Raw genomic sequence first — 22,349 nt, forward strand, 5'->3', positions numbered from 1 at the left:
GTTTGTGTTTTATTTTCATTACCATGTTTTTTATTGCATAAAATCGGACATTAATATTTATTTAAAAGCTGTATTTTTTTTGCTATTTAGTATTTTCAACACCTTATCGTATTTTTTAACTCTAGCAACACCAAAGAATGGGTGTCATTTTCCGCAATGGAGTGTTGGACGTGTCTGTAACAACAAAAAACACAACTTTTTATTTAATCGTAATGCTGTAGCACTTTAACAGTTATCCGAAACACTATTCGCGATTATGTTAAGTTCGTGTGATGTTTTGTTTAGTTTTAATTCGCAACTAAAAAATGGAAGAGGTAGGTTATTGTTGTCCATATTTATGTTGAATCACATACGCAACGCGTGTTTCTATTTCGCAATCATTTGTTTTAGGAACTTAAGGAGCATGATTTAGAGGAGAGATTGTATGCTATGCTTCACCATGTTGACGAGACCCAGAGTGATGTGAAGGAAAGTAGCCAAAATGACGAACAAACAGCAGAGAATGCTCCACGGAGCACGATCCGTCGCTATTGGCGAACGAGTGGCGACTACATCAAGGCCACCGCTCCTAAAGACGCTCAGCCCGCCATCAAAACCGCCCCGAAGGATCCGCCAGTCGTAAAACCCGCCACAAACACTTCTGTACCTAAAGAAGAACGTCGCAAATCGACTGCCATCCAGTCCTCCACAAACCAACCTGTAATTCAGTTACCACCACAAAATGTAAAAAGCACCGTTGAAATCGTAGAATCCGAGTTAGATAAACCTGTCCTTCTAGAATCAAGTGATGAGGATGAAGTTATTGAAGTAGCATTACCCCCAAAACCAACAATCACCATCGAAAGTTCTGATGAGGACGAGTTACAAATCATCAAAACAAATTCGCCTGCAAAATTACAAAACAAACTCCCTGAGCGATCCGTATCGGCAAGTCCAGTGCCGTCAGTAGTATCTTCTGTCTCTGATGAGTTTATCCGAGGTGACTGCATAGCATTGAATATCTCCTCACGTCGAACAGACAACCCCAGCTTTGACTTCAGCCTCCATGGCTCTGACCTACTTGACCAAAGCACCCCGTCAAAAAAGAAAAAGAAAAAAAAGTCAAAAGAGGTACTGACATCAACTCCTATTGTGACACAAAAATCTGCTGCTGATGAATGTTTTGCCACACCAAAGAGTAAAGCTAAAAACAAAAAGAGAAAATCTTATACCATATCAGAGAAAAGTGTTCCAAATGCAGATGTTTATGATTCAGACAGCAATCAATCTATTATTGAAACTAACAAGAGTGCAAGCTATGTTGTGTCAGAGAAGAGCTTGCCCAGTGCTGATGTATATGAATCTGATTCCAGCTACTCTGAAGTTGTCAAAGAAAAGAATGTACCACAAACTAGTGACATTGGCAGCTCAGATAGTAACATATCTCTCGATAAGCCTCTTGAGGAAACTCCAAAAACTCCTGGTAGAAACAAATACTCCCAAAATGAATTGGCTGTGCCAATAGTTGACTTGACACAAAATGACACTTATATTTCTTTAGACACCTCAGACATCTGTGAAAGCATCGTCATGGGGAATGTGTCTGGCTTTCCAGAGTCTGAAAACTATGGAGACGAAAATGTACCGCAAAATGACATTTCAAAATTTGTATCAACGAAAATTCCGCCTATACTAAATGAAGATTTAGACTTCGATAACTTGAAAGGAAAGAACAAAGTTTGTAAGAGACGACGATACTCTCTCACAACTCTACGTGCTGATATGGAAAAATTCTACAACGAGAGCTGGGGCGGAGAGAACTTCAACCACAGGGAAATACAAAAGAATATGTCACGTAAGTCATAGATATCTATATCAGTTTCTATTTCACAACAATTGCACATTCTTTACAAACAATTGAATGCATGTAACAAGATTCAATGTGTAGTTGACCTTATCAAAAATTACGAAACAAGTTAATGTGCCAGACATCCAAAATAAGGCACAGCTTTATCTTATGCCATGTTATTTATTTTATTAATATTTTTATTTATATTAAACTATTGAACTAGCAAAAGCATATGTCAAAACACTCGAAAGACAAAAAATTCATGCAATTTTTGTATGTGGTTAGCGAAAAAGAATCAGATAGTTATCAAATATACAAAAGATAAGCTTTTATTAGATCGCAATATTAACAATTGGCTTATAAAAAATAATTTTACTTCCAGGTGACAAAAGTCTATGGGCTATTGATCCTAAGGATAGAGTACCAACATCTGCTAAACGGAGGGTGACGTAAGTATATCAAAACGGATCAATTAACCATTATAAATCAAAGATTTTCAGTATCTATAAAATAGATACTGATAATATAGATACTGAAAATCTTTGATTTATCCAATGTTTTTAGAAAAATGCCTGGAAAATATGAGGAATAGGAACATAAAACAACTTTTCGTTTTATGTCTTTGCTCTAATGATAAATGGAGTATTATGCCAAACTATACACTAATACAACTTCCATAATAGAACCAGATTTTACTATTTTCATTAAGATAGCCTTTACCAACAGCTATTATTAATATTTGCCTATAAGGTACCGGATTTCATTGAAAAAAAACAATCTTCGGCATTTGTAATATTAGTGGGAGGGTTACTTTATATTATTATGATAAAATTTACTATTGATAGATAACATTCTGAACTCTCGTTAAAAACGTAAATGGGGTTGCCCCTTTATCACATATGTATCACTGCTCAATAGTGTTGTAGATGCTACCAAAATAGCAGTTTGTAAATAACGGTTATTATTTTCAGATGCAACTATTGCAACCGTCCCGGCCACCGCGACGACACGTGCCGGATGAAGCCGCCCGTCTGCTACATGTGCGGCCACACTGGACATTTCGAACCACGCTGTCCACGTAAAATTTGTATCAATGTACGTGCTATTTTTTTACGATATTATTTGGGGGTCGGCCATTAACCATATTTTGATGTTTTTAGCGACTTTTCAAACACCGTCTTCTTTTTTGGGTTTTATACAATCCACCTATCCCCCCTCTCACGAGCGGCAACCTCCTCGCCTTTTGAGATATTTTGTTATTTATCCGCGCTCTCCCTTTGAGCCTGACGTGATATTGGATATTCCCTTACGTCCAGTTTCGACAGTACCGGAGTTATGTTACTTATGCCTAATTAACGACATAATGAAACCAACGGTTTTTACTTTAACTGTTGTTTTACCTTTACAGTATATGAAGAAACTAGTTGTTAGTAAATACAGTAAAACCAGCTTAATACGATAATGCTTAAGACGCGTTTTGACTGGGTCACTTTACAATCTGCCTAAACTTGTTTCACTGTGCTTTTATTGTGGCACCACGATTGTATTTCTCCGAATATTTGGATTATTTGCCTAATCCAACATCACCTTTGTACATACTGAACACGGTCGATATTGTTATGCGCATAAGACTCAAATATGTCGATAAATACGCCAAGTGTTGTGCCACCATTATGATAAAATACTACAAAATTTCAAGATGGATACTTAATTTTCACTACTGTTTTTATTACACTGCTTTAAATTATATTGTTTTTTTGCAGTGTGGTTCACCAAACCACATGTACTCGACGATGTGCCGCAATTGCTGTTCATGGGGCACCATCCGATGCAACGAATGCGGCCAGAACGGCCACCCCGCCTCTCACTGTCCTGACATATGGCGCCGTTATCACAACACCGTGAGTTCATATTTATTTAAAGTATATTTATTATCACTAGATTTTTCCTGCGGCTTCGCCCGCGTGAACATTTGTTTCTGGGATAGAAAGCAGTTACAGCACTCATGAGTAATGCAGCTTTCTATTAGTGAAAAATTGAAATAGGTTCAGTAGTTCCTAAGATTACCGCGTTTAAAGAAACAAACCTTTATCTATTAGTATTGATTGAAATTTTTCATAAAAACCAACTAATCATACATTTTCAGTTAAAAGCCTGACGTTAACCCCTTTGACATCATTTAAAGAATTGCAATTAAAATATAAGTTATATTAAGTGGATTATTTTTTTCTATCCAACAGATTGACCTCAATGTACCTCTGGAGAAGTGTACTCAGACCAGGAAACACTTCCAGTTGTACTGCAGCGGTTGTACTCGCCGCGGCCACTTGATCCACACGTGCCGCAGCACCCTGCCCTTCTCAGGCCTCCCCATAAACTCACCATACGTATATCTGTACAGACCTGTATATTCGTCATCGCCGCAAGATATGCAGAATGAATGTAATAACTCGAAGAACGTTAAAGCATCAAATAACAACGACCAAGATACTTCTATGTCCCCAGCTAATAATTCACGGTTGGAGCGCAATAAGCGACAGTCTAAATCTCCGACTGTCCACGAGACCCATGTCAACAAAAAGAGAAACCTATCAATTACGGATGAAGTCGATCTCAAACGTAGCACCAAGAGCCCCATCAACAATACTCAAAGAAAAACATCTTTGAGCAGCGATGACAATAATAAGAATAAAAAAGAAATAAATAAAACACCCACTGTTCACTCTCCAAAAACTGTATCTAGCGGCCAAAAAGCCTTAGATTTTATTGCTGTTGGATCTACAAACTTTGATAAAAGGGGGCATATCATTCAAGACAACGAAGTTTCTGACACGAGTGATGTCGTTACTTCAGCCCGGATTTACGTTACCAATGAAATTATTAACAATTTGAAGTCGAAAGAAGGCGAAGTATGGTTGAATGACACCATGGCCAAACATAACGTTGTTGTGGAATGCATTGAAACGAACTCGTTTTTAAGTATCAAGGGAAAAGTTGGCGATCAAGAAGCATTCCAAACAGCGTTGCGTGAATGGTCAAACATACAAAACGAGGAAACGACTGCTCATAACGACTCGAATGTATCAAATGATAGCAAAAACGATCAATGCGATTTAAGTCTTATCCCGAAAAACAGAAACAATCTCTTACGACAGCTAAGTAAAGCATTGAATTCTTTGAAAGAAGACATAGGAGATCCGAAAGATCTGTATAAGGAGTTGACTTTTTTCCAAAATCGGCACCAACAACTTCTAAAGCAAAAAACCGTCAGTCCCAAGCAAGTGTCGAACAACAGGTGCAATATAAACTTAATGCTCAAGAAACTTAACATGGTTCTTCTCGGCCAAGCTGGTCTTGCGGACGGTTCCCAGCATCTGTCAGAATTACATTTATTTCATGAGCAGCTTATGAATTCTACACAGAAATTCATACCACCGGAATTACGTAAAGAAATTGGACATCATTATTACAATATATTCGCTGCAATACCGCGAGACGACTATGTTGAACTATTAAAGAAATTCTATCAAACTTCGACGGCTTTTAAAAGGAAGAAGAAAGAACGCTCTTTCCATCTCAATCCGAAAATAAACAGATTCAACAAATCATTAAACAGCAATCCTCATCAACAGATTTATGCGCATGTTGAGAAGCCAACTAAATTTGACGATAACGTCTCTAGCAACAACATGAGACAAAAATTAGTATTCTATCATCAAAGACTACTAAAGACGCAGCCAAACGGAGCAGTTCTCAAGAAGACACGGGTAGAACTAGTAAGGAAATTGCACTCGTTTATTGCGTCTATGTTCAGAAATGAGAAAGTGTCTTCGAAGACGATGAAAAAGATGAAGAAGGCTCAAGAACAGGCACATACGTTCTTGGCAAATGTATAAAATAATATTTAGGGAATAATGTTTTATGTACGCGCCGCCCGGACGGAGGGAACGGTGGCGCACCCCGGCAGTATTTTTTCGTGTTTAATCCCAATATCTTTGCGGGATCGATTTATGCTCGTCTTTGATTGCCGGTTTGATGTGTAATGGCACTTTAATGTGCATGAAGTTAATAAAACTTCTTAGTGTAAAGCATAACTTGTTTTTTATTTTATTTTTTCATTCATCGTATTTGTTAATATTTAGCAAAATGTACTATAATGTACAAGTAGAGGACTACCTTTACTTGTACATTATAAATATTAACAAAATGTTTTCCTATATTTATTGAACACTGGGAAAACATAATTCAAGGAATTTAGTAGAGTAGTAAAACGTCTTCATTTTAACATTGTTGGATTTGACTTATTTTGTAAAATTTGGTCCGAGAAAATAATTGTTGAAATATAAAGTAACTATTATGCTAAACCTGAACTTGGTTTATATGCACGCAAAATTGCATCCAAAAATTTTCTCAATCTATCGTATGTAATATATACGAAAAGTTTTATATTTGTGAAAACTTCCGGGAATACAAGTTCCACAGTGTATTTATTCAGATTAAAATTAGTTTTACTTCCTTATAAATAAAGTTTACACTGTACCAAATTTAATCAAAAGAAGTTCAGTAGTTTAGCTGTGAAAGCGTAACAGAGAGTTTTTCAATTTATAATAATAATGTGGATGTCACCCGTATGTTCAGCAGTGGATGGCGATAACCTGATTGATTGAGGAAAGTACTGAAAAGGAGCTCATCATATAAAGCACTTCTCTGCGATTTAAATAATTATTAAATTTATTCAAAAAAGAACCTTTTTTGAATAAATTAAAAGAACTTTTTAATTTATCGTTACCGGTTGTTCGCAAAATAACGGTTTTGTATAAAGCATTATCAAGTTACTTAGCAAGGCGCAACACTAGTCGCATACGTCATCGGTCAAGCCTAACGTCATTATTTCTGATAAATTGATAAGCTCAGTACTTGTTGATTAGTTTAAAAAACCTATTAAATCAATAACAAAACAAACTGGTGATCTGTGTATTGTGCGACGAGAAAATGAAGGTGTACATGTGCACTCCGCTACGCGTGTTCGAAATATTAGTGTTAACCAGTTGTATAAATTTTATTTATGGCCAAAGAGTAAGTAATTTTAATAATAATTTCAAGTGCCGTAGATCTAAGTGGTTTTTAATACAGTTTTATCTAAAATGAAGTCGTTTTTGCCGTTTTGTTTCGTTGTAAATTTAGTTTATTTGTGTGTTTGGAACTTAACTTGGGTAGCTTTTTCTCTCTTAAAAAATATATAGTATTTCTACAAATCATTTTAATTTGTTTTAGCACTTACTCACTGAAATCTCTAATTTAAATAAATATTTCATTACAAATAAATAGTGTGCACAAATAATTATTTGATTGCATAAATTACTTAATTTGTATTGGACTCCTTGAAAAACAGTCATCTATCCTCTTGTAAGATTTAGTATTAAAATTATAATGACCTTCCTAAACTTTCGAAACTAATATGGTAAACTAATTATAATTAAAATGTCAATGACAATGAAATATGGTCAATCAAGCATACATAATACAATCATTTTTAAATTTAATTTATAAGTTTACCTTTATTTTTTGTATTATAGGCAAATTTTTCTCCATTTTATTTATTAAATATAAATGTGTTGGCCAGTTTGCAGATGAGAATTACTACCCAGTAGGCTTCTACGATAATCAGCAAAGGCAGTATGAAATGATAAAAACAGCTCTAAAAAAATTGGATAATGGTGAGTGAAGTATAATCTGTGTTAATTATTCCATTAAGTTTCTAATCTGCAGAAGTTGTTAATTACAGGAACTACTGATTAGTATAACCATTATAACTTCATTGTTGCCAAGTAAATATTCATTATGTGCAGCATACAACTTTTTTTTGTACAACATGCATCTGGCGACATACTTGATGTGTAAAATAAAAAAAATGTAAGGAAAACCAAGCCTCTTGAATGGAAAGTCCATTATTTTACTATTACTGTTAAAGTACTAACAATACATACTAATTATGAACTTTTAGGCTTCCAATTCTATTCTGTTCAAAACCTGTTAAGGACCATTATTCTTTAATAAAAAATTAACAAATCTTACTACATACAAATATTTTAAATAGGAAAGATTGAGGAATGTTTGTTTTTAACACAGGAACAACCAAATGGATTTAAATGAAATTTTACACATAGATAAACCTTGTCCTGGAGTAACACATAGGCTACTTTTTATCCTGGTAAATCACTCCCATTGTAAATAACGATATTTTAAAAACAGATGATGCATGTGTTCTACATTATTGTAACGACTTTTGTAGCAAGAAAATTTTTATGTGAGAGAAGCTGTGACCGGTTGTTTGTATCTCATTAGCCTTATTAAGGTAGCCTTCTCCACCTTAATACTTTAGTATAAAGGGGCTTTCCTCCATGCATTAACTCAATTGTCAATCCTCTATAAGTTACCAAATAAAAAAAATCAGTGTGATTCTTGAACCATTCCCTCTCAAAAATTCATCAACACATCTAAAATTCCCTTCATATTGTTTTTTAATGATCTGTGTGTTAGCTAAGACATATTGATACTTGCAGAATTTGATAAAAATTCATTGCTTTATGCATTTACTTCTATCGAACTTACAAACAATAATGTTTGCATTTATAATACCTACCTGTTCATTTCACATAGCAGTTGACTCGTGATTCCACTAACAATAGTGTAATGGAGTCAATAGGCCACTGTTAAATTCCAAGGATGATATTAATAAGGCTTTCTCAAGCTTGAATGTACATATAAGATCCATATACAGGGTTATATTGACAAAGCGTTAATAAATGAAACGATGTAAGTAATTCTTGAAAAAAAAACAATTTATCTTATGTTATTCGAACCAGAGATGTAAAATAAAAAAGTGTAAAGTTTCAAGCAGAACAAATATTAATAACAGCCCTAAAACAACAACTAGTTTATGAAGATAATGAGTTGTAGCGGCAAAATTATACTTTCAGTCACAAATACATTTAGACACACTATATTTGCACTTACAATAATATATAAATAATATCAGCACTGTATTATATGCTGTCCCACTGTTGGGCACGGACCTCCTCTACTACTGAGAGAGGCCTAGTGCGGGTTGGTAGACTTCACACACCCTCGAAAATTCCTAATACAGAAATTCTCAGGTATGCAGGTTACCTCATGATGTTTTCCTTCACCGTTTAAGCAAGCGATAATTCACAAAGAATACACACATGATTTGCACTTACAAAATGATCAATAAATCATAAATTCCAATCCGGTTTTTTTATTAATGGATGATTTTGGCAGTGTTAATAGACGTAAAGACTATGTGGTTTAATTTAGTAATGCAATGTACGAAACGGCCCTGTATAAAATATGTAGTCAATTACTTAAGTAGCTGAAAATATTCAAAACTTCGAATCGCCTATACACGTAAATGAAACTTTTTTTTGTAATGTAAATCCCTTTTTTTTTACTATGAACAAAAAATATTACTAAGAACAAAAGTGTACTTATATGCAATTTGAAGTTTTGAATTTTTCAAGCTACATATGCATGACTGTATAGTTTCAACTCCAGTTATTATTATTAGAGGTGAAATTATAATTAATTTATGATCAATGGATAAAGGACATTTAAAACTAAAAGGTACAAGTCTTGTGTCATTGGTAATAATAACAACACAAATTATAACATATGCCCCAAAACCAATATTTACCGATCAAACAACTTATCTCACACCTTGCAATTTGCAATATAGAATATATTCAGAACTTTTGTGACATGTTATGCATTCACAAATAAGGAAAATAAAATTGTTCTTTATTTAATAGATAGCATAATATTATAAATTTCAGTTCCTTGTTCTTATTTACATAGTTTGTGTTATTTACTAAGTTACTATCTGAATTATATTAATTTTAAATCATTTAACAAAAATCTCTCTCCGGACTGCTACTGAGTAGAAAAACCCAATATCACTTTGCCTGACCTGGGGATATTACCCGAGACCTCAACACTGCAGTCGTACCGTAATACAACTGCGCCACCGAGGCAGTCCTATTAAATCATATTAACCCTACTGTAACTCCATTCGACCGCACTTAACGGAGACGCGTTGAGTTCTAACAGATCCAGAGGATGTTATAACTGGCCATTTGTTGCAAGCACGAACATCTAAAGCTCATACACTCCACAAGACCGCAGTTCCGTCCTCGCCGCGTTCCCCGTCCCCCCGACCCTTCTGATAGTTCCGGCCCGCGTGCCGATGACGGTAATAACGGTATTAGTTAGATTGTAGGGCGCTTCTCGTCCACGCGAACCCATATACGCTGATGTCCCATCCTCTCCAAGTGATCGTGCTAAGCCGAGGTTTGTGACCCGTTATTGGGAGCTCTCAGCATGGTCACTTATTTTTTCAAGGGTTTCGAGTGCCTTAAGCACTCACCCGAAAGTCCGGTTTTTGTATAAGCCAGCCCTGCCAGGCTAATAAACATAGTCAGAAAAAAAATGAACAATTTCATAAAACCTTTAGAAAAAAAAAATAAATAAATAGAAATAGCGTTATAATGTTGAAGTAAATTTTTAATTTAGGTACTTACGTGATAATAAAGGTCATTAATTAGTCACGTATTTAAAATATCGTCTTCTACACTGCCGTAGTGGGTTTCCGTGACGTGAAACGATATGGGTTTTTCTTTACCAATATATTAATTAGCATAACGTTGACAATCGTGAAACAACAAAAAGAGCGTTATCAATTTTAGTGTTACTTCTAAGTAATTCTCCGTATATGTAAAAAATATACTTTTCAAAAAATAAAAATATAGAGCGATAATAATAACAATGTTATGTAATAACCATAAAGCGAAATAGGTTACCTTAATGGGGTATTCGGGTAAATATTTGTTTTCTTATACGGCCATATTTAACTAGTTTTATTATAATTCATAGTTGTTACTTAGTTAAATACGAATATTTTAGTCGCAAAATACACTTTAGCATAGAAAGGGGTAAAAATATGGTGACCGTTGGGGTATTGTATACAATATTATATGGATTACCCCATAACGGAGTACTACAGAACCCCATACAAAATCTTTGGATTAATATATTGTAGATCTCCACGCAGTGTCACATAAAAGCGATATATTTAGACAGTTCTGAGAACGTAGGAAGGATGCAATACCATGGTTCTAAATGTATAACTTCTATATCTGCTGATAATAGGTGTTACTTAGGGCTCATACGGCTCGGACATGATATTAAAATGTCATATTTTTTGTCTACCCCATGTGACATATGGACCCATTTATTATTTTACTCAAAAACAAGATTTATTCATTATTTAATTTTATCATCAAAATTACGGCTTAGAAACAAGCATGATCAACGTGATTTACGAATTAAAAGCTTAAACATAATAATGTATTTTATTTGTTAATCTTAATCATTTTCCCCACCTAGAACCAGAATGGGTGAAGGATTGGCCAGACCCGTCAGTGAAATTGGGCCAAGTGTCAGGAGTAGCGCTGGACAACGAGGGTCGTCTGCTGGTCTTTCACCGCGCGTCCAACGTGTGGGACGCAACGACATTCTCCAACAGGAACGTGTATCAACGCATCGGGGAGCCACCGATACCCCATCACACTATTCTCACGTTCAACGATACGGGAGAACTTGTTGATATGTGGGGTCAGAATTTGTAAGTTTCATGTACTCATTTTTCTGTTGTTTAAACAGTCTGTTATATAGAGTTGTGTAAATATTACATAGTACATGGTATTATAAGACGATTTGGAAAGTATGGACGAAATATAAACAATCGTTTAGTCGCAATTTTCATTTGAGTAAATTGACTACCTCGGTAGCGTATTTGTATTACGTGCGCGGTTTGAAGAGAATTCTGAAGTCCTGGGTTCTAATCCTAAGTCGGGCAAAGTGAGACTGTGTTTTTGTGCTTAGTATCAGCCCGGAGTCTGGAATCTATATCCTATCACATCATGGCTTGGCGAAAAGTGGGTGCCCTGGTTGCATCTCTGCCTATCTCTTTAGGGATAAAGGCGTGATGTGTGTCTGAATAAATTGTTTTTCTTTTAGGTTTTACATACCTCATGGCATTACAGTGGACCCTCAGGGAAATGTGTGGGTCACCGATGTGGCTTTACACCAGGTGTTCAAGTTCAAACCCGATCTAAGAGACAAACCGGCCATGGTGTTGGGAGATAAGTAAGTCATGTGTGTTGCTCGTCCAAGCTTTAAGTATATGTTGACCAGCCTTGCTTGTCCTTCTTTTAAAATACTTTCTATTAACTCAGTAGTACTAGTACTAGTTTTATTTATTTATTTATTGCACTTCATACAAAACATGTAAACATACTAATCCTTGTGGGTGGATTGGGAGTGTTTAATCAGACTCCTGCCCCCAAAACGCACCTAAAAGTATAAAAATTTCAAATCCTTGGTCCTTGACAACAGTTTCACGTTCAGAAGTTTATGGATTGATTCTATCTATACTCAAATAGATGTAAGACATAGAAATAAGTACGAGTACCTCATTCAAATGCGAATGTAGCTCTTCTTTTGTTTATAAAAATAATTTTCTCTCATAGGTTCGTGCCAGGCAGGGATGACATGCATTTCTGCAAGCCGAGCGCCGTGGCCGTACTCGCGAATGGCGATTTCTTCGTAGCCGACGGTTACTGCAATCACAGGATACTGAAGTTTTCACCGGAAGGCTCTATCATACTGCAATGGGGGACAAGTAAGTTTGTCTATTGTTTTTCATTGACTGTATAGACTAGATTTATATTTGCACAATTTGTATTAGGAGCCATAGTGTAGTTAATAAGGACCCAGACGAACTAGTAAAATTAACATTGTCGAAAATGTAATCATGATTCGCCCTTCTGGCTTTTCTTAAATTTCTCTATTTAACAAAGATTGAACTTTTTAAATGTGTGTAGGAAAAAAATAAGCAGTCTGATTGTTTGCAGTCCATAAAATCATTTGTACTAAGTACAAATAAAAATCACTTTCAAATTTGTATATAGGTATTTAGTTAACTCCGACTTTGTTTGATTCAAATTTAAGCTATTATAGGCAATAAAACCATGACTAGTAAGAGCATCCAAATGATTTAGGCAACGGCGACTCCCCGTTTGTGTTGAACGTCCCTCACGCGCTGACGCTGGCCGAGGAGCAGCAGGTGGTGTGCGTGGCGGACCGCGAGCACGGGCGCGTGCCGTGCTTCCGCGCCGACAACGGCACCTTCGTGCAGCACTACCGCAGCTGGCTCATCGGCAGCAGGCTGTTCAGCGTCGCCTACTCTCCTGTTCACGGTTTGTCACGTCACTATTTCAGTAAAGTGACTTTTAGGTGGTTACTTTATTATTTAACTTCAGAAACGAAATGACGAAATCCAACGAGTATACTTCCAATTTTTTATTGCAAAAGGTGGAGTGTCATACCAGCGATATTAATGTATGACTTAAAATGATTCCTATATTATTCCTTGTAAGAAACATCTTCATCTTAGGTGGACGGCTATACGTCGTGAACGGACCAAATGAGGCAGTTCCAGTACGCGGCTACGTAATAGACTACCAGTCAGGAAAACTTCTGCAGACCTTCGCGCCAGCAAACCCTCACGACATTGTCGTTTCCCCGGACGGATCCAAGGTCTACGTGGCTGAGCTCAACCCCTACAAGGTTTACAAGTTTGTTGATGAAACCCTGAGGAACGAGAGTCGAGTGAATAAGAAGACGAATTCGACGGTCCACGTCAAGCCGACTGCGACAGTCGGTATGTAGCTTTCCATATTCTGCAGATTTTTTTTGTAATTTCCATTCACTGAATAGTTTTGAAATATTTTGTTTTAAAATAAATATAAACACAGTTTGTTGGGTCTAAGAGAAAATTTGTCTTTAACATTATTGTATTATTTAAAGAAATTGTTTTGAAAAGTCACGGGTTAAATTCACAATTATTGAAAAACATAAATAGCTGGCTAAAGTTAGTAAGGCGGCTAGTCTATAAGTTACATTAATTGTGATTGTTAAGTTTGACAATACTTGTTAATGAAAACACTGGAAATTACAAAAATAATTACCTCATGATATTGAACAGAGCTTAAAATAAGAAAATAAAAACACGAAAAATTTGCTTTCTAACAATCATTCATATTCATATATTATTACACCTGAACAAGTTTTTAACTACTCTTACCCTAGCGATATTTATTCTATATATCTATTATCTTACTTGCTATTCTACCTGGTCCACGTTCAAACTCCGCCAAATAGCAATAATAATATGATTAATGCAGAGGTGGCAGGCGTGTCGGTAGCGGGCAGCGGCGGAGAGTGGTGGCGGGGCGCGTTGGGCGGCGCGGGGGGCGCGGCGGTGGCCGCACTGCTGGCGCTCGCCGCGCTAGTGCCGTTGCGCGCGCGCAACAACGGTAAGGGCTACGAGGCCGAGCCGCTCGTCACCGACTAGGCTACTGCTTACCAGCTGGCACTGATGCCATTTACCAACAACACGCTTAACAAGACGGGTGGTTATTGCCAATCATATTTTTATGCTGCGCTTGGCAATTTCTATGCACCTTCTATCATTCCATGATTACATTGGTGGTAGTTATCGTCCCGATAGATTCTGCTCTTAGTATTAAAACGGTAATACATTTCCTCGTGTGTCTATACAAATTATTTAACGAAATTTGATGTGTATGTTATGATGTGATTCCAGTGCTACCTATTAAAATATACGTGCTAACCACATGAATACACAATATTAGTAAAATATTGCACGTCTAAGTATTAAAATTATATTTTACTATTTTTATTATTTAATATATGTCAGGTCCTAATCCCTAAAGTGGTAGGCAGAGGTGCAACCAGGGCACCTACTTTTCGTCTTGTGTGTTCCGTTCTATGATGCGATAGGGAGTGAGCCTATCACCAGCGATCAGCTGAAAAACCTAATATAATTTTGACTAATCCGCGACGTCAGAGCGAGATCATATCGCGCACACAATATAACTAGTCCACTGAAGCAGCAATTAGTATTTAGTGTCAATTTTTTTTTCAATACTGGCGAAGCATATTTCAATGCAAATTTTATATATAAATACACTGCATTGATACTGCTTAGCATGTTTTTGCATTTATAATAATAGTTTTCATGTTATTGCAGTGTGCAAATCAATTATATTATTTTTGACAGCATATAATAATTAAATTAATAGAAAAAGAATTAAAAATTTACTTAAACCGAATAAATTATTTTGTATTAAATTGAAAACACCATATTTTTATGATCTGAATATTGAATATGAATTTATATAGACGATTATTTTGTTTACGTCAAATATATAATATGTAATTTATGGTACTGGGAGGCATAGCACTTCCAAATAAAGATTTTACATCACTTTAATACCTTGGGGTAAGTGCAACATAGTGACGAGTAAACATGATAATAATGTTAAGTTTATATCTAAAGTATTAATAGAATCTTAGAGATATTCACTAGCCTGCTCATTATGTTCTTTTTATAGATCTGAGTTTATCTTTGTTCTTTTTTATTTTGTTCTGCAACTGTTATTTTCTGTACTTGTTAATTTAATTATTTTTTATTTGTCCTTTTGACTATAGATTCACTAAAATAGATAATTACTTATTATTTATGTAACCAAATAATCAATTTGGTTTGGGGTAACTAGGTTGATTAATCTTAAATATTATTATTTTTTGTATTTATGTTTCGTAAAGCTTCCATTTGTAATATTTTTGTTATAGCAATAGTTAATAAAGTCTATAAAGATCTCTTTTAGTTATAAATTAACAATAAATACTGTAATCTCTTTATATATTATGAGTTAGGTAGTATGTTGAATTATTTTATATTGAAATAAATTAAAATATTGGTTTCGTGCCCAGTTACCCCATGTCTAAATTTTGGACGCTATGGATATTCCGTAGTTGTCTATGGCCTCTAAAACCCTGTTTTTTATATTCATATACTTAAAATTTTATTTGCGCTTTCATGAAATTGTGATTGTGAAAATGTTGTGATGTTATTTAAAACTATTGACATGTAACCAAAATATATTTATTGGAAGCAGCTTGTTATTATTTTTGCATGTAACACCCTTTTAGTTCAGCTATTTTACAGCACACTTTTTTCTTACACATTTTTTTTATTCAAGCTTCACTGCCTTGTCACACAAGTCTATTGTTAGATCTGTTAATTTGTATTTAAAGTGATTTTCACTATTATATCTAAATTAGATTTTCTATGATATAAGAATATAAAATGAATGACAGAACTCCAAAGTTCCTAGTTGTTTGTAATTGAAACATTAGAATGACAATTTGGTATTATAAATATATCCATAATAGGCCGCAAAGGGGTAACGCGCCGACGGTGGGGTACAGCCACGGCGAGTTCAAGCTACGGCGGTTGTTGGAACGAAGGCGTTTCACTCGTGTGCACTCCGACGACTCTGACGACGAGCCGCGCCGATGCTGCCGCACCTGCCAGCCAACGCGTGATGTCACTGTTACATGTGAACACCCGGCTTTACCCGTTGTATTGAGCAACTGGTTTGGAGTAAATTGAGTTATTATTAGCAGAGTGCATTTAAATAGAAATGAAGGTCCACGTTTATGACATTGACACCGATTAAGACCTAAATCATATAGGCTTCAATCGATTGTAAGTAATAAATTTGGAATGAAATGGGAATGCTTCTTTTCAAAGGGCATCATTACGAAATAAAATGCTTTTAAGGAAGAAAAGAACCTTCGGAATGGTAATATACCAATTGCTCTATTTTGTTAATGGAATTGACTTTATAATAGTATTGTAAGGATATTCTAATAAAATTATATTGATCTATCGTTAATTTTATCATAAGTCTTAGGTACCTAGTCCAAAACTATCAGAGAACTCACAAACTGAAGTGTGATCTAACATGTTCCTTTATGTCGTATAGTTGAACTTTAATTTCTTATAAATATTAGATCCATCAGTCAGTATGATACAAATATTTTTTGTATTGCAACACCCTCCGTAATGCAGAGTCGATTACGGTACAATGGGCATCGCCATTCCTGCACTGAAATAAATGTTTCTGTGCTACACAAATATATATTTTTGGTATAGATGTGGCCGAAGCCTTTTGTAGATAGACTCAAGATCCATGACTTGTAGATATATCAGTTTAATCACTTCTTTGTTAATATATCTGACTGTTGAGTGTATTTAGTGGCCAGTATTAAGTATGTGCATATTTAAAAAAAAAAGTATTTGAAGCACAGATATATTAACAGCCAAATTGGGTTCAATAATTACCCCAAGTATTGTTAAATTAACCCCAATTTACAGATTATGTAGGTTTTTTAACTATACCCCATTTACAGTAGAACCTAGAAACTATGGGGTAACTTCAATACTTTGCATTTTTATTTATTTCTTTATCTATAGTATACTCGTATAATAATAAATAATTATAATATCAGCCCCGTATTTTATACTGTACGACTGCTGAGCACGGGCTTCCTCTACTACTTTGAAGGATGAGGCCTTAGTCCGCCACGTTAGCCTAGTGCGGGTTGGTAGACTGCACTCACCCACCAAAGTCCTGTAGAGAACTTCTCAGATATACAGGTTTTCTCACGATGTTTTCCTTCGCCTTCTACAATATGTAGATTGTAGCCGGACTAAATACGAATATGGCCGTAACCAAGATGGCTTTCTACAATCGTTAGCGCTTATAAAAACAAAAATGTCTTAGCGTATCGCTAGCCTATGTCATTCCATACAATATTTATGGAATGACATAGGCTAACGTCATAACATTGACGATTGTAGAATTGAATTTGGCTACGGCCCCTGGCTTAGATTTTTAAGTAATTTATTAATTTTTGTTCCTATCCTCAGATTGCACAAGACCACTTTAATTGGTAGTTTTTAAAAAGGTAATATAAAAATACCCTTCCCTAAACTGTACAGAAATCACCGTAAAAACTTTTATTATACGCACCTGATCGCACGAACACGTGAAAGCATTTATATGTATAAATATCTCTAGGATAATTCGATGTTGTCAATATCAATTGTAGGTATAGTTCAAAAAGTATTATAATTTTAAGTGCCAGTAAAGTTTATAATACGTTACTCTCATTATATTGTAGGTAGTTCTGGAAATTAATACGTCTGCAAAATGTCATTAAAGCTGCACTGTGATTCAACTGCATTTTTAATAAGTCGTAGTAAATAAGTGTTTAATAATGATAACTACGTGTAGTACAATGTATTATGTACTCTGACATTGGGCACGGGCCTTTATCGAGATGACTTGCTTTATTCTTACACGCTGGCCTAGTACGGAATGGTCGTATAGATTTTACAAATTCGAAAATTGTAGGGACATATATCTATCGTTTCAGCTTGGCAAATTATTTGTAAAAGATAATTATGTTCTTTGAATAGAAAATTGCAAGGCTCGGAATGAGCAACAATGGGGTAGATACTTCAGTGCCCAATATCGACTATTTTCTAATGATTCCAACATAACGAAATCAAACATAGCCGTTCGATAAAACTTTCTAGAATATTAATTTATTAAATGATATTCATAAAATCCTTATTCTAAATAAATACTAACGAAGCAAGGAGTATTTATGTAATTATGTAAATCACTTATAGTATGAAAATAATTTATTAAGGATCACCAAATGCATTATTTACAAAGCACAGCACATTTAGCCACAATCATCTTCTCGCTATAATAATATGATTTCTTGGCGACAATTTTGGATCAAACACCGGACGAATTTCACAAGACAGACCTGAAAAGTAAAATAAATTAGAATAATCCTCACATACATTTATTATATTACATAATAGTTTAAAGATTTAAGTTAATTCTGTGCGGTATTAAATAGAAAATGTCTTAAAATATCTATCAAACTTTCAATGTGACCTAATAATATATATTTCACTTGAGATCAGTTTAAGTTATATTTTAATATTCATGTTGTATCCCATTTAAATAATGTCTTTAAAATGAATTATCCTATAAATTCAAATATGCATTTAGGTCATTGTAAAATAAATTCCCATTTATAATAATTTTTAAAAAATACTACACATTGTTTATAATAATTATCAACCTATTTCGAAAACCATAATATTATACCTATCTACTTCCTTTTAATATAAATATTTACATAATGTCTCTTCCCTAAAATATATTCTAGTTAGAACCTATTTGATCAAATTAATTCTATCTTCTAAGGTATAAAAACGCTTTTTTATTTGAAATATTTTTTATGGTTGATACTAAAAGGTACATTTATTTTATCCCTACACATTTTAGTCACACTGTTGTAATATGATTTTGAGGTACCCCATCACATATTTAAAACATACAATAGTACTAAAAAGAAATTAAATTGATATATTGTCTTTTTTCAAATAAGGTCAGGGCGTCTTATTCTGTCTAGATAAAAGCACCGAAAACTCCCATATTTACTTAAACCACCTAAGATAGTTGTCCTTCGATTAGAATGTCCGTGATAGCAAAAAGACGGATTTGACCCCATGGATGGAATGGGGCCCCCTATCTTTATATCCTATGAAATAAAAGCCTAATCATATCATGGCGCAAGGCCAAATCTGACACAATTCCTATGAACAATTATTACTACTCCTAAACGTAGTTTAAGACGAATTCTATCTTAAGAATAGTGATGTTGGGAAATATACCCCAACTTGGAATTAAGGGGGACCATAATCCACCAGAAGGTTAAATATTACGAATGGTCTTTTCTAGTCAACAGGGTACATCGCAAATGAGGAATTAACTTTATATTATAACCATTATATCACTATTCTTAAAATGTGTATTGTCTTAAGATGTGTATTGTAAAGTGCCAAATTGCTTAGAATTAAATAAGTATTAGCATAAATTGATGTTTCTAGTCAAACACTGTTGTATGTAAATACAAGATATATTTATGTGTACCTAAATGTTGAATGTCTGTGTATTTTATTTTGTCTTTATAAATAAAGCGTTATAACATAAACTTGTTATTATAAATATTATGAAAAAAAAATTAACAAAAAATGTATCCTTCATAAACTACTAAAAACAAAAAAATAATTTAACATAACAGGTATACTAGTGACCAATTTTGGAGTGACTAATTAAACTGAAACATTTACTTCCTACAATTCTTAATATTTTTAAAGTTTCATCATCATGGCAACGGACAAGATTTTACATATCCAAAAAACATTACAAATGAGCACTACAAATTCTACATTAAAAATACATTTACCTTGTTCTAAAACATACAGGACCCTGTCAAGTAATATCAATGTCTCGACTAACGGCGCGACAGCTAGCCGTAGTGTGTACACCACCGTGACCACTCGACGCCACTGCTCCAGGTCAGAGGCGCCGCAAGACAGAGCCTCAGGTGTCAACAACATTGGCATGTTTAATTTCTCAACAGCTAATGTGCAGTACCTGAAATATAAAGTATTTTATGATATACAAAAACCTGGTCGCTTCATGGTTTAGATTTCATAAAGGTTTTTAGTGATTCAATAATGGTTACATAATTAAGACCATCTTTCGACAAATTAGATAACACTCAAGCTTAATAGAAGTCTACGAACCGTAAATTAATTTTACTGGAAATAAAATCATATGCTCTCATATAAATTAGGTTCCTCACTTGTGGAACATGACAAAGTTAAGTACATTATTCTGCAAGCACACAAATGTAAAAATTTAACATAGCTTACTTCTCAAAAGTCATTGTGTCTGAGTGCTTGACGCTCCTGACAGGAGAATGTTTTAGTTGTGGGTCATATGTACCAAGGATTCTTCTCAAGTGCGGCCCTGTATGCATGAACCTGGAAATTGTGTTTTCATTCTATTTAAAAAAAATATTACTATGCTTAATATGTGTTAGTTCTTAAATGCTGGCTATAAAATAAATCAAAAAAATTTGAAATACTGTAACGATATTTCAGTAAAACACATTCCTATGGCAATTAGAATGCTTGTACAATTAATAGGAATTTATATAACTACCATGCTTTAACAGCAACTAAATATAAATATTCACCTTGAGATCTTCATAATTGCCCTTCATCAGCCTTTCAGCATATACCTCAATAGCATGACAAGCTATCTCTCGGCTTACATAGGAAAGGCCATGGTCCATTCCCCTGACATATTCACTCACTGGATACCCACAGTTTTCTCCTTCACATGTCAACTTCATAAAACAACAACCAACTAGACAAATAAACTTGACATGTTCATAAGCAGTAAAATGCCTTAGCAACAGAGGACCTAAGTTTCCACACGGGTGTAGACCGATAAGTCCATAGTTTTCCATTGTGCTGGCAAGGGGTAAGTGACATAACTGGTCGTGGCATGACAGGGTAACATTAAAATGTGTTGGACGGATCAGTTTCATAACTGCTTCTTTCGAAAGATGCTTGCTGGCTGTATATTCCAATTCTAAGTCAAGTTTTCTGAAAAAAAGTTATTTGAATATATTTTTATCTTATGTTTTAGAATACAATGATTATGATTGACCAGTGTTAAATTTAATACAACATTGCAAATATTATAGAAATCAAAAGTTGTTTTCCTAGTTTTTTATTAAAAATTAATGTACTTTAAAACATTTAATTTTATTATATACATACCAATGGTACTGACCTAGCCTCTTCGGTCAGCATGCCCTGGCTCTCAATCCCAGCTGCATATACATCATGTTTATAAGCAAGCATCCCACTAGATGTCCCACACCAGCATCCAAAATCTATCACAGCATTACAATCTGTTTCTTTTCGCAATATTTGTAACTACATCTGCCATTAAGCTTATCTCATGTCTTTTTTTTAATTTTACATGTTTCAAAAATAGATTTTTTAGCCTTGGATGACTTTTACATGTATCTGTGTTAGTACATTCACTGTCTGGTGTCATTTTGTAGTTACTATTTCTAGGTATGTTGAAAGCCTTTACTGAATTTATTAAAGCGAGAAACGATAGAGGAAATACATGATTTGATGGCTTTCCAGACAGAATTTTTCCTAATTCTTGCGGATCCAAGTTGTCAAAGTTTTCTTGCCATGATGAAGGTAACTTTTCCCTGTTGACCATAGTTTGTTAAATAATATTCTGTTATTTTGCTTTTCGTAAATGAAAGAACAATGCATTATTATATTTATTACAACAGACAATTCCCCTGATTTATTTTTCAGAGCTTGATTTATTTCTACATTTTATGATGCATAGCTATATATTGTTAATTATAGTCATAAACAAAATAATTGAATATAAATTATGGATAGAAAAACTCACCAAAACATATAGATCTAACAGCCACTCGTACATTTTAGAACTGACTTTTAAAGAGTTATTTATGTAATTTTTCACAGCTTGTTTTGTGAATACATGCTGTTTTAGTTTTACCGCCTGCACGA

The 22,349-nt window shown here is 34.5% G+C and overlaps 3 protein-coding genes across 4 annotated transcripts; 2 read left to right on the forward strand and 1 right to left on the reverse strand.

Moving 5' to 3' along the window:
• Positions 1 to 110: 110 nt before the first annotated feature.
• On the forward strand, positions 111 to 5,922 carry LOC115448360. Its single transcript, XM_030175774.2, has 6 exons — positions 111 to 314; positions 391 to 1,834; positions 2,211 to 2,277; positions 2,800 to 2,923; positions 3,592 to 3,729; positions 4,069 to 5,922. Exons 1-6 carry the CDS (start codon positions 306 to 308, stop codon positions 5,722 to 5,724), a joined length of 3,438 nt encoding a protein of 1,145 aa, XP_030031634.2. The 5' UTR covers positions 111 to 305; the 3' UTR covers positions 5,725 to 5,922.
• A 751-nt stretch (positions 5,923 to 6,673) lies between these two features.
• Positions 6,674 to 15,950, forward strand: LOC115448582 (peptidyl-alpha-hydroxyglycine alpha-amidating lyase 1). Its single transcript, XM_030176060.2, has 8 exons — positions 6,674 to 6,904; positions 7,452 to 7,545; positions 11,291 to 11,528; positions 11,924 to 12,052; positions 12,436 to 12,587; positions 12,967 to 13,164; positions 13,362 to 13,628; positions 14,152 to 15,950. The coding sequence occupies exons 1-8, from the start codon at positions 6,821 to 6,823 to the stop codon at positions 14,319 to 14,321; spliced, it is 1,332 nt and encodes a 443-aa protein (XP_030031920.2). The 5' UTR covers positions 6,674 to 6,820; the 3' UTR covers positions 14,322 to 15,950.
• Positions 15,951 to 18,533: 2,583 nt separating this feature from the next.
• On the reverse strand, positions 18,534 to 21,656 carry LOC119190639 (protein RRNAD1-like). Of its 2 annotated transcripts, none has more exons than XM_037442971.1 (4): positions 20,975 to 21,283; positions 20,649 to 20,759; positions 20,177 to 20,367; positions 18,534 to 18,682 (listed from the first exon to the last, which is right to left on the reverse strand). In XM_037442971.1, exons 1-4 carry the CDS (start codon positions 20,986 to 20,988, stop codon positions 18,606 to 18,608), a joined length of 393 nt encoding a protein of 130 aa, XP_037298868.1. In that variant the 5' UTR covers positions 20,989 to 21,283; the 3' UTR covers positions 18,534 to 18,605. The 2 variants fall into 2 exon arrangements, 1 of the variants encoding a protein (XP_037298868.1); XR_005113041.1 differs by lacking the exon at positions 18,534 to 18,682 and adding an exon at positions 21,580 to 21,656 and having other exon boundaries at positions 20,223 to 20,367; positions 20,975 to 21,389.
• Positions 21,657 to 22,349: the final 693 nt, after the last annotated feature.

This window comes from Manduca sexta, chromosome 25, assembly GCF_014839805.1.
Source record: "Manduca sexta isolate Smith_Timp_Sample1 chromosome 25, JHU_Msex_v1.0, whole genome shotgun sequence".
Lineage (NCBI taxonomy): Eukaryota > Metazoa > Arthropoda > Insecta > Lepidoptera > Sphingidae > Manduca > Manduca sexta.